This window comes from Corvus moneduloides, chromosome 3 (genome assembly GCF_009650955.1).
Source record: "Corvus moneduloides isolate bCorMon1 chromosome 3, bCorMon1.pri, whole genome shotgun sequence".
Taxonomy (NCBI): domain Eukaryota; kingdom Metazoa; phylum Chordata; class Aves; order Passeriformes; family Corvidae; genus Corvus; species Corvus moneduloides.
This window is the reverse complement of record NC_045478.1, coordinates 27751627-27763761: the sequence shown is the minus strand read 5'-3', so window position 1 is coordinate 27763761 and position 12135 is coordinate 27751627. Positions and strand designations below refer to the sequence as shown.

The 12135-nt window shown below is 42.9% G+C and overlaps 1 protein-coding gene across 1 annotated transcript in view; it reads right to left on the bottom strand.

Moving 5' to 3' along the window:
• Positions 1 to 11809, bottom strand: part of PRIM2 (DNA primase subunit 2) — a 96598-nt gene extending 84789 nt beyond the window's left edge. Inside the window, exons 1-4 of the mRNA XM_032104696.1 lie at positions 11389 to 11809; positions 10570 to 10673; positions 10181 to 10260; positions 3682 to 3802 (exon numbers count right to left, since the gene is read on the bottom strand). Of these exons, the coding sequence (XP_031960587.1) occupies positions 3682 to 3802; positions 10181 to 10260; positions 10570 to 10673; positions 11389 to 11542 (459 nt within the window). The 5' untranslated portion in view covers positions 11543 to 11809. The remainder of the gene's footprint in view (positions 1 to 3681; positions 3803 to 10180; positions 10261 to 10569; positions 10674 to 11388) is intronic.
• Between the last annotated feature and the right edge of the window lie 326 nt (positions 11810 to 12135).

The window sequence follows — 12135 nt, the reverse complement described above, 5'->3', positions numbered from 1 at the left end:
CAAAAGAAACAGAATGAGTTTATGTCAAAAGGGAAAAAGTTTTGAATCTAACTTCTAATGAGAAAGCAACAACTGTGAAATTAGAGCATTTACAGAATTTTGGACAACTTATATTCTGCATTCTCCATAGCATGTACTTAACGGGCAAAAATCAAATTAGCTATTAAAAGAAAATAGGATAATTTACATGTATGTGCATGTATAAAGTCTATGTTACAATGAAACTTATTTAATTGTACATCATTTCTCTTAAAATTATAAGTAAGTCCTTAACCACAATTTGTAGCTACTGTATTTAACACCAGCCTTTAGTTTTTCATTATTTAAGCTAAATCATGATCTTGGTTATACACCTATAGCTCCAGTAACTCATATAATATGCACAAACAAGAAGAATCAAAATGGTTTTTGGCATGCACAAACATGTAAACCATGTGTCCCCATGGAGACAATAACACAGAAAGCTACATTTTTGAGCAATCCATACAGGATTTTCATAATTGAATTATTAAATTTTAAGTATGTCCTGAACAGTTATCATAAGCATTCATTGAATGCACTTATTTTCCATTTCCACATAGTTTTCCAGATGTCAGTGTTCACAAATGGAACAATGTACAAAGTCCCCAGGTCACTGTAGTTTGCTGCAGTTTCTATAGCAAAAAGCCACATCTTAAAAGTAGTTAGTAGATTGTAAAGGTTCTAGAGCAAAGTTTATGAACAAAGACATATTTTGGCCACAATTATTTTTCAACTGAAGTCAATAATGTGATGAGAACAAATTGCACATACAATTGACGTAAGGATCAAACACAGCCATTGCTTTCTTATTACTGAAACATTTAGGGTGAATTACCACACAATTCACCAAGAAAGCAAGGTAATTTTAACATGAGTGTTATTTGGCCGAGATGGCCAGACAAGGCAGATAAGACTTTACATGAAGAACACAGATTGTTCTTATCTGAAGAACACAAACTAGGGACGTAAGATGCATCCCAGAGTCCTGAGAGAATTGAATGATGTAGTTGCCACACCACTCCCCCTGATATTTGAAAAGTCATGGCAGTCAGAAGTCCCAAGTGAATGGAAAAAGGCAAACATTGTACCCACCTTTAAAAAGCTTAGAGAAAACCCTGTGAACTACCAATGAGTCAGCCTCACCTCTGTGCCTTGAAAGATCATGGAAGAGATCCTCCTAGAAGCTGTGCTAAGGCACATGGCTAACAGGAAGGTGATTTGGGACAGCCAGCATGGCTTCACCAAGGGCAAGTCCTGCCTGACCAAACTAGTGGCCTTCCATGATGGAGTGACTACATCAGCAGACAAGGGAGGGGCTACAGATGACATTTATCTGCATTTCTGTAAAGCCTTTGACACAGTCCACAAGATCTGTCTCTCCAAACTGGAGAGAATTGGATGTAATGAGAGAACCATTAGATGGATAAGGAATTGGTTGGACATCTACATCCAGAGGGTAGTGCTTAATGGCTCAGAGTCCTGATGAACATGAGTGACAAGTGGTGTCCCTCAGGACTGGGACCAGTGTTATTTAATATCTTCATTAACGACATAGGTGAAGAGATTGAATGCACCCTCAACAAGTCTGCAGATGACACTGAGCTGAGTGGTGCTGTTGACACACCTGAACAACAGGACAGCATCCAGAGGGATCTGGACAATCTCCAGAAGTGGCCCATGGGAATCTCACACAGTTTAACAAGTGCAAGGTTCTGCACCTGGATCAGGGCAATCCCTGGTATCAATCCAGGTTGGGGGATGAACAGATCAAGAGCAGCTCTGCCGAGACGGACTCGGAGGGTGCTGGTGGAGGAGACGCTGGGCATGAACCGGCCATGCGCACTCATAGTCCAGAAATCCAACTGTATCCTGGGCTGCATCAAAAGTATAGTGGCCAGCAGGGCAAGGGACGGGACTGATGGCCATAAACTAAAATGCAGGAAGTTTCAACTCCACATGAGGAAGAACTTCTTTATGCTGAGGGTGGCAGAGCACTGGAACAGGCTGCCAAGGGAGGTTGTGGAGTCTCCCTCTCTGGAGACATTCAAAATCCACCTGGACGTGTTCCCATGTAACCTGCTCTAGGTGACCCTGACTTGGCAGGGGGGTTGGACTGGATGATCTCCAGAGGTCCCTTCCAACCCTAACAGTTCTGTGATTCTGCCCCTCTACTCCACTCTAGTGAGACCCCATCTGCTGTGCTGCATCCAGCTCTGGGGTCCTCAGCACAGGAAGGACATGGACCTGTTGGAATGAGTGCAGAGGAGGGCCACCAAGATGATTAAAGGGACAGAACACTTCTTGTATTAGGAAAGGCTGGGAGAATTGGGATTGCTCAGCCTGGAAAAGAGAAGGCTTTGGGGTGACCTAATTGTGGCCTCCAGTACTTGAAAGGAGCCTACAAGATGGAGAGGGACTTTTCACAAGGGCCATGTGGTGACAGGACAAGGGGGAATGGCTTCAAATTGAAGGAGAGTAGGTTTAGATTAGGACAAAATTCTTTACTGTGAGGGCAGTGATGTTCTAGAATAGGCTGCCCAGAGGAGTCATGGATGTCCCATTGCTGGAAGTGCTCAAGGTGAGGTTGGATGGGACTCGGAGCAACCTCGTCTACCGGACAGTGTCTCTGCCCATGGCAGGGAGTTTGTCTTAGGTTACAATGTAAAATGTAACCAAAAGTATGTATTCTATCATCATCCGTTAAAACCAGGTGGGGCAGGGTTCTTTATCTGTTTTGTGACACATCCCTGATAACTCCCTCTGGAGAGATATCTTCTGTCAATGGGCCATCCAGCTTCACTGCATGACTCATCTCAGTGTGACATGCCCCACCCAGGGGGAGCAACCAAGCATTCCATCCTGGATATAATCTGAGGTTTGAAACACCACAGTCAGCCTTACCTACTGGATTCCCAGACAACAAGGGCTAGATAACTACCACTGGACCTTCTGAGGAAGACCAGACCCTTCTACAGGATCACCCCTTCAACAGAACCACATCTATCACTTCAAACAGGACTTCAGCCACCACTTAATCAGACTGCTACCACCACCCCAGCCGGCAGCGTGTCAGGTTGTATCCTGACTCTGGCAATTTAAGCCAGTGTTTCTGTATTACTGCCTTGTTATATATACTAGCAACGAACTGTTATTCCTATTTCTCATATCTTTGCCTGAGAGCCCCTTACTTTCAAAATTATAATAATAATTCGGAGGGAAGGGGGTTGGATTTTCCATTCCAAGGGAGGCCCCTGCCTTCCTTAGCAGACACCTGTCTTTCAAACCAAGACAGATTTGGAACTACATGATCTTTAAGGTCCCTTCCAACCCAAACCATTCTTTGACCTATGATCTAATCCACCCGAAATTTTGATTCAAAAATACCTATCAGCTTTTGTAAACCTTAACTGACCTGTGTAATCACATCTTTTTTCACTTGTGTTTGTAGACAGAAGCAGACTGAGCTTCTCTTGTTTTTCACTCAATCAATTTTATCACTCAGTCCTCATGCACACTATTCTCCAAATTCAGAAGTTCTGTGTGGTTGGGTTTTTTTAAAACCGTAACTGCACTATTTTTCAAACACAATTGCTAAAACTATCTTAATGAGAATTTTAAAAAACAACAGGCATGTGCAACATAAATACAGAACATACTTACACCTTCAAATGATAAGTTAACGTGTTCCAGGAATTTCTGCCTTAAATTTTCAGTTAGTTCATTGAAGCGATATCGGAAGAGATCCATTTCTTGTTGAAGAAACCATCGCCTGAGATCCTCACTGCAATAAAAATAGTAAAAAAAAAATACATTTTCGGAATACGCATTATTTCTTTGCTTGGAAACTAGACCTCAAACCCAGTGAACACATCAGTGATGCTGACTTTGGCATGTGACTCACAAACTGAGAAGCTTGGAAGTGAAAGCAGGAAAGCTTCAGTAATGCACACTCAATCAGAAAAGACTTGTGGAGAGACAATACTTTTTACTTTTTGGATAAAAATATTCAATTGTAGTTAACATGCTCTCTTGGTATTTAAAGGACAGCTTTTTTCTGCAACATGGCACAATATTTCTTCATTGTACAATTAATGTCACAATTAATGTGATGAGGCAAATATATTTTGAAGGCTACTTCTTTTAATTCTCACTTTTGGTGTATCTCTAGCTGAAGAAACACGCATATATCTCAGATAGTATGACAATAGTGCACTCTGTTCTAGGCAACAAACAGACTGGAAACAGGCAAAAGGAAAATATATGGCAATGAAATTGGGTGAGGAACACAAATAGCACATCTAACTCTTGACAAAGAGAAAAAGGGGTTTACCAACTGCAGGTGAACAGGAGAACAAACAGGAACACAGAAACAGGAGTCAGAAGACAGAATAAAACAACACTGAAGCCAATCCAAGTACTCTAAGCACTCATGTAACTCTTCACATCCTAGTGCTCAGATTCCCAGGCAGCAGCACATTACTCAAAGCTACAGCAAGTAGGTACCAGAGTGCCAGTACCAAAAGCCACCCTGTATGTGCAAGCACAGAATGCAAATAATGCATTCTCACTACCACAGGGCACTGTCTTAAACTGTACTCTGAGAGCTACCCTGTGGGCCACTGCCACTGGAATTCACAGAGCACAGAAATACTGCACTCTTATATGTTCTCTTTACAATATTTAAGCATCTTTTCCCATAAGGGAATGTGTGAATCACAACAGAGTTGTTTGTGGTTTTGTGACAAAACCTCTGCTTGAAATACGGCTTGAAGAAAAGTAATTATTTTTCACAGTAATTCCAGATGGAAAGGCTGTTAATGTGCTTTGTAAAATATAATCCTGTGGACAGTTTCAGTGCTTGGGATGTAATAATAATCTGTGCAACTTAAAATGGAAGTTAATGCTTTAATGACTGATCTGTTGCAGCTCTTCTGTGGCCATCTTGGACAGCAGTAAAATCCTGGGATGTGTCAATTTTTTCTGTTTTCCTAGATTTACACTGCATTTGTTTTCCTAGGGGAAAACCAACCAAACAAAACAACACCACCACACACACACACACAAAAACCAAGCAAACCACAAACACGATTATGTATAACTGCTTTGGAGACCAGCCAGTCTGTTCCTTTTCTTCAGGAAAGCAGATCAAAGGCTATAATCCCACCTACCCATTTAAGTTACCATAACAAGAAAATATTACTTTATCTCTTATATGTGGGGTATGCCCAGCCCCTGCCCTGGAGGGATGTCTGCTGAGATTGGGTAATCACCCAGCAGGACTCCCTGGAAAGGCAACCACTTCTTTGGTCACAGCGAGAAAAGTCAGACCCAGAATCCTCTAGGAGACTCTATGCAGATCCCTTGTAACCCATTGGCCTTTACCCTCTGAGACTCATTCCCTGTATCCCTATAAAAGCTAGCCCTCTGCCCCTATGAGCACAGATGCTCGCCCATAGCTCCCCTTCGCCGGAGTATAGACCAATAAAGCTGCCTCGTGCGGAACCAGCCACATGAGCCTCTCGTCTCTCTGGTCTGGTCTGGTCTGGTCTGGCCTGGAGGCTGCCCTGCACAGCTGAGCTGGAATCACGAGCTGACAATCACTAAAGAGCTGACAGCCTCTGCAAGGGCCCTCCTGCCAGCAGCCGAGGGAAGACACTGGACCTTGGGAAGGCGATTCCTTTTGGGACCGGTCACCCCTTCCTGGGTCAGAGCTACTGACCCCCTCATCAGCTGCAATACCTATACACGCACCTATCTGGATTCTTCCTACATCTAACAAAGTAGCTGATGAGCTGACTTCACGCTACTGTGTATGTCCAGCATATACTTTAAAACTGACTTTCCTAGGATCATCATCATTAGGGCATTATTTACATCATTTCTAGAGCCAAATCCTATTTTTTACTCAATATTCACATGAAAAAAATTGTACACTCTCATCTCAAACTCACACTAAGTAATAATACTTACTATCAAAACCCCAAGCTTAACTGAAAAGCAATGTCACTGCCATTAGGTAACTAACCAAGCTGCTGCTGAAGCTGAGGGAGTTGCAGGTCATTGAAGTGTAGATGTTAAGAATATCTCCTCATTTTTTGCCACTTAACTTTCTGGTATGCAGATTACTCAACAGTTTAAACCAGTTCATAGATTCCCAACTATAAAAATAGTATAAAAGAACAGTCTCTTTCATATACGGAACAGCACTTGAGGGGCTGGGGTTGGAATAGAAATAATCTTCAATCCAAGGAGGGGTAGGAAAAATCAGAATATTTGTTAGGAAGCATGAACATAGAAGTACTTTAGAAAAGGCATGCAAATGCTTGTAAATCTGGAATTTAAGACTAGTAGCTGACATTCCACAATTAATACAAGAGTTCTAACAACTTAACACTGACTTATGAAAACTCCAGGCATGGGCCAGATCACTGCTTTACTAGGCAACCAACACCACCAAAGGATTACTCAGAGTTTAAGTTTTAAAGACCAAACAGCAAGGGGAACATGGGTACAGACAACACACAAAAGGAAATGCTACTCAACATAAGAGGCAGCAATTTTAGCACACAGGTCTAATTTACCAAATAGAAAAAAAAGTCAGGGAGTATAGTGAATAGGCCTTGCTAAGTTTGAAATAGAATTTATGTCCTTGTTATGTGACACAGACACAAATCAAACAAAAAAAAAAAAAAAAAGGCACAAAAGTATGTTTGAAAGTTTCCTAGATAAAAAGAGTTTTGCTGCCAGAGAACAGGCAGAATTTATTTCTTCCATCTTAAGAAAGTAAAATGAAAATTATGCTCCTGTAACTTTCAAGGTTCTTCATAGTCGGTTTGCTGAAGTGACGAGAGATGCAGCAGACAAAAGCAAAAGTGCACGGTCGTGTCCACATCCAGATAAAATTACCTTTACATCTGCCATGAAAGCAAATGAAACAAGATGATTCTATTTCCTGGTCTTGACAGATCTAAGCGACATTAGAAGAGGTGTGAAAGAAGGGTATGGATGAGACTGTTCTCTTGAGACTTTACATACACTATCGTACAGGAATAAGCTTTAAAGTCTTGGATTTCAAAAGGCAGAAGAAGGAAAGTCAAGAGATGATGACTATCTTACAAATTTAACTGACCAGAATGGTGGACCTGGTCACTTCAGATCATATGAAAATCAAATCAAAACAATCCAATTTACAAGTGAGGACTACGACAGACTAGAAAAGAAAAATCGATATTGACTTGTACCCCTGGGTGGCACTGTTGGCCAACTGAAAACTGAAAAAAGCACTATCACAGGAAAATGCACACACATGTACACACAGCTGCCACAGGAACTGAATTCAACCTAGTTTGCAGTTATGTCTATTTAAGTGCATTTTTTTCAGTCACTCCTACCTTAACAACTTTCTTTAATTAACCTAATGATTTGTGCCAACCTTATTTTTCTGACCTAGTATGACAGAAACTTGAAGTACAGTATATTCTATTTGCCTCCCAATTTTATCTTTTTGAGAACAGGCCAATTGCAGACGATATAAATATCCCCAAAGTAGTTGCTTTTCAAGAAAATAAAGAACACTGGGTACAGGCTCACCTCATAGTTCTTAGAATGCTATTTTCCATTTTATGAGTGAGTACTAAATCCACCTTTTCAAAGAAAAGTGCTATCGGAAACTGACTAAAAGCTGCTTTATCAAAATCAGCAAGTATATATAAACAGGAACACAAAATGGCATTTGCAAGTTGTTTAAAGGGTGCCCCAAAGATCTATCCAAGACCTCTCCTCCATCTAAAGAGGTCTTTCCCCCTAGATTACAAAGCCAGGCTCTTTCCTGCTGATTCTGTGGCCCAAAATAGCTTGTATTCATTTCTGCACAGTGGTTCACCTTCAAAAAGCTGCCCACTTCTGCCCTGCTTATAGCCTAATTTTTAAGATACTTCCCTGAAACACAGGGTTTGAACAGTATCTCCAATATATTTACTAAGCAAGAACTTCGGTCAAATAACCTCTGATAAAAGACACAAGCATCTTCTTTTAAAAACACAGCTTGCAGAGGAAAAAGTAAGCACCTGCATCTATCATTAATTCTAGGAGATTCTAGAGCCATTATAGACAAGTAGAGCAGGTAAAGATCACATCACTGACAAAGGCAGATGTTTAGCCAAGTCCCTCCTTGGTTATTTCTGACTGAGGCAGCTTTTCACTCAAGCCTGCCACCCACTGTCAATTTACAAGTGTCTTCCTCCCTGCTCAGTTCAGTGGACAAAGCCTCAGGAATTTCACGCCTGAGCCCAATACCTAACCTTCAGGCTTTTGCTAGGTGACTTGTGTTGCCTTCCGTAAATTTGACCCAAACTCATTTTCCTGAAGCCACAGACCAACCAAAAAATAGAAACCTCTTGAATTCCAGGTCAGATTCTCACCATCAGACAATTCTACCTTCCACAAGAGCAGAATTTTCATCAAATGTGTCACTACCAACACCCTCAACGCGTCTCATCTCCCACGAAAAAAGTAATGGTCTAAACAATCTAAATAACAACTAGATGTTTAAAGTAAAGTTTTGGCTTTGGAATGAAGACAAACTGATTATTCAAAATGCCGCTAATACAAAACACTACGTTTTCAGGGGCCTTTTAGTCCCCAGACTACTTGAGGATACTACCTTTTAGGGGGTTTTGCTAAACTTACAATACAGGTAAAGCAAGATATTTTCTTGTGAAAATCACCAGGACTAGTATGATTAAGGGAGTTTATAAAAATACAACAAACATGGGCACTAGAAAGAAGGCAATATTTCACTTGTTAAACACAATCACAAATTATACATGTAGAATACAGAAGGGATTTCAGTTGCAATTTTGTTATTCAATCTGCTCCCTACTTTCAGGATTCTAAGCTACACTATCAGAGTCACTGCAGTGAAGGCTGGTATTGATCTCCACACCCACAACCCGTTCCCCATTGTATATGCATCATGGATCTAGCAGGCTCATTGATCACACACATTGACAAACTTTTGTGTTTTCAGCACAGCCCAGATGTCTTTTGAAAGGTCAACAGGATGGGACATGAATGATCTAGAAAATTTCAGGGTGTTTAAAAGTCACCCAGGGCCTGTCATGGCAAGGTTTCATCCATCTGGAGGCAGGCTTTTGAGGCCTCTGCTATTTCCTACTCCGATCAGATGGTCTGCAGCAGGAATCCAAAGCCATTTCAAAGAAAAGCCCCATCCATTCCAGCTCCATATCCTGGCTTAGACCACAATCTCTCCTGCTCACCTTCCCTGTTTTGCTTACAAGTCTGTATCCATAGCAGCATTTCAGTCATGTCAGCTATCACAGTATCATAATATGCATTCTACCACATTCACCTAATTAAAATGAACTGTATTGCAGTCTTAAGTGCAATTGAATTAACAATTCAAAACAGCACACACTTCATATCTGCCAGTTTTAATTCTAGAAAAACTGCAGTGATAAGGAGTAAAGACTTCACACCAATGTATAACAAAACTACTTGCAAACAAAGAACTGACAACCTCTAATTTCATCCAAAAACTACACGGGAAACAAAACCAATGCATTTTACAGGATCAACTTTTTGCTTGAAATTTCACATAACAAAAAAATGCAGTGTAACCAGCCACAGCAATGACTTTGGACAAAAAACAGAGGCAGTAGAGGAAACCTCAAACTCAGATGGCATTTTTAGTCCGTCAGAAACAGTGCTTTCTATACAGTAATAAAAAGCCTGTTTAAATAGTCAGGTCTTTGGTCAGTTATCAACAGTTAGCATATACAGAAGTTAAACTATGTTATCAATCACTGCAAATGACTGACAAACTCTTAATACTGATGTGCTTTCATTAAAAAAAAAAAAAACATATCACGAGACTCAAATCAATGCTGTGTGTTTAAAAGCCAAAAGTTTCTAAAATTTTTAAGTTATTACAAAATCCAGATATTAATTCTGATTCCACATATCCCTTTCCATCACAGTCGAAATCAGATTCCTAGCAAAAAAACCCCTCTTTGAGCCTACTTTTTTTTAGTAGCCATGCAACTCTAAAGCATCTGTAATGTCTATAATAAAGCACTGCAGTATCTGTATACATTTAAAATTAATAATAAGAGTACAGCATTATCCAAAAAGTACTTACGACTGGCAGTAAGCAAGGCGCAGTATGAAATGGGAGATATGATCTTTTCTTCTTGCCTCATAATCATCCTCAGCCAAAGCCTATAGAACATATTCTTATTATTTTGGAGAAATAATCTCTCCCAGATTAAAAATTTACAATCAATTTACCATTGGTCTTCAACAGTGTATTAATACTCATCTTTTAGACAAAATATGCAAACTTATTGAGGAAGGGGGTTACCCTAAAGAAAGAATTATATACCTTCAAAGAAAAAATACACCTCTGACAAAACGACCGAACTGCAGTTCTAGAAATAGCATTTCATCACCTCTATTCTTAGTCATCATTGTTGAATGGCGTAAAGAAAGTAAAGTGCAAGAGAGTTCCATGTTTTGATCTTTACTTACTCTGTAGGGAAACTTCAGTTTCCGGAACTCAGTCTCCAGCTTGGTTTTGTATAAATCAGTACCTCTTACATAGCTCACACCAAGATTTTCAACTACTTTGAGCACTGGGCAAAAAAAGAAAAGGTCCATGTTAGAGACAACATGCTGAAATCGATTTCTCATGGCTTGGGAAAGGGCACAGGAATTGCTTCTAGTGGTATGAGGAGCAAAAAGGTGAGAAATATGGAGGATGAAGTGCAGCCTGTGAGTCCTGAACAGCTGGCCCAGTTCTGGGATCCATACTGCCAACAAGGAAAGGGAGACAGCTAACTGATGGATCAGTCTCAGAACATCGGTTTCAACTCTAACGGAAACTTGGATCCAGCAGTCTTCAGGACTTCAGGGGAAGCTCTGGCTGCCAGGCACAACGATCTGAAATTTAGTCCTGAGCCATCAAATATGTCACAACATCTACAGAAAGTGAAACGTGCTCATAAAAACCCCCGGTGTAAACCAAACTACACAGTCCCGACAGCTACAACGAACCCTCATTGTAAAATCTCTCTCAGCTCTCCGAAACGCCCAAAGCAACGCGTTTTCCCTTAGCGGGAGCTCATGGCAACACGAACAGCCAGCCCAGCTCCCGTTTATGTCACGGGAGCAGAACATCCAGGCCCACCAGAAATACACACAGCCATGACAGGAAGGATCCAAGGCATCGAGCTAGAGAAGGGACGGGAGGAAGAAGAAGGGAAAGGGGAGAGGGGGGAGGAGGAGGGAGGTGGAAGGACGGAGGGAGGGAGGGAGGGAGGGAGGGAAGGAGGGAGAGACGCTACTCACGCTTCAGGCGGTCGATGGCAAAGCTCTCAAACTCCAGCAGGGAGATGCTTTCCGTGGGGGGCTCCAAGTAAAACTGTAGGCTGTGAGGGTACTGCTCCCGCCGGTCTCCAGCCAGCCGCGTATGCTTCTGCCTCGCTCGGCTGGAGAACTCCATCTCCCGCGCCCCGGGACTGCCTCTGGCACGCTCCCGACCGACCGACCGACACCGCCCAACACGGCCCGGCCGGACCCCGACCTGTGCCCGCCTGGCCCCGCGCCCCAGCTTCCCGCGCTCCGCCGGCCCCGCCTACTTCCGCACATGGCCACGCCTCCTGAGCGGCCATTGGCTGCTGCCGCGATCTGGGCGGGGCCATGCTGGCAGTGCCCACACCCGGCATGGCGGCCCCGGGGCGGGCAGGGAGGTGCTGGCAGTGCCCACACCCGGCATGGCGGCCCCGGGGCGGGCCCGGAGGTGCTGGCAGTGCCCACACCCGGCATGGCGGCCCCGGGGCGGGCAGGGAGGTGCTGGCAGTGCCCACACCCGGCATGGCGGCCCCGGGGCGGGCAGGGAGGTGCTGGCAGTGCCCACACCCGGCATGGCGGCCCCGGGGCGGGCAGGGAGGTGCTGGCAGTGCCCACACCCGGCATGGCGGCCCCGGGGCGGGCAGGGAGATGCTGGCAGGTGTCCACACCTGGCACGGGCGCTTTCGGCACCGTCATGTTCTACACTGTTTTACAGTTTTATAATTTTGTCATTTTTCCAAGAGA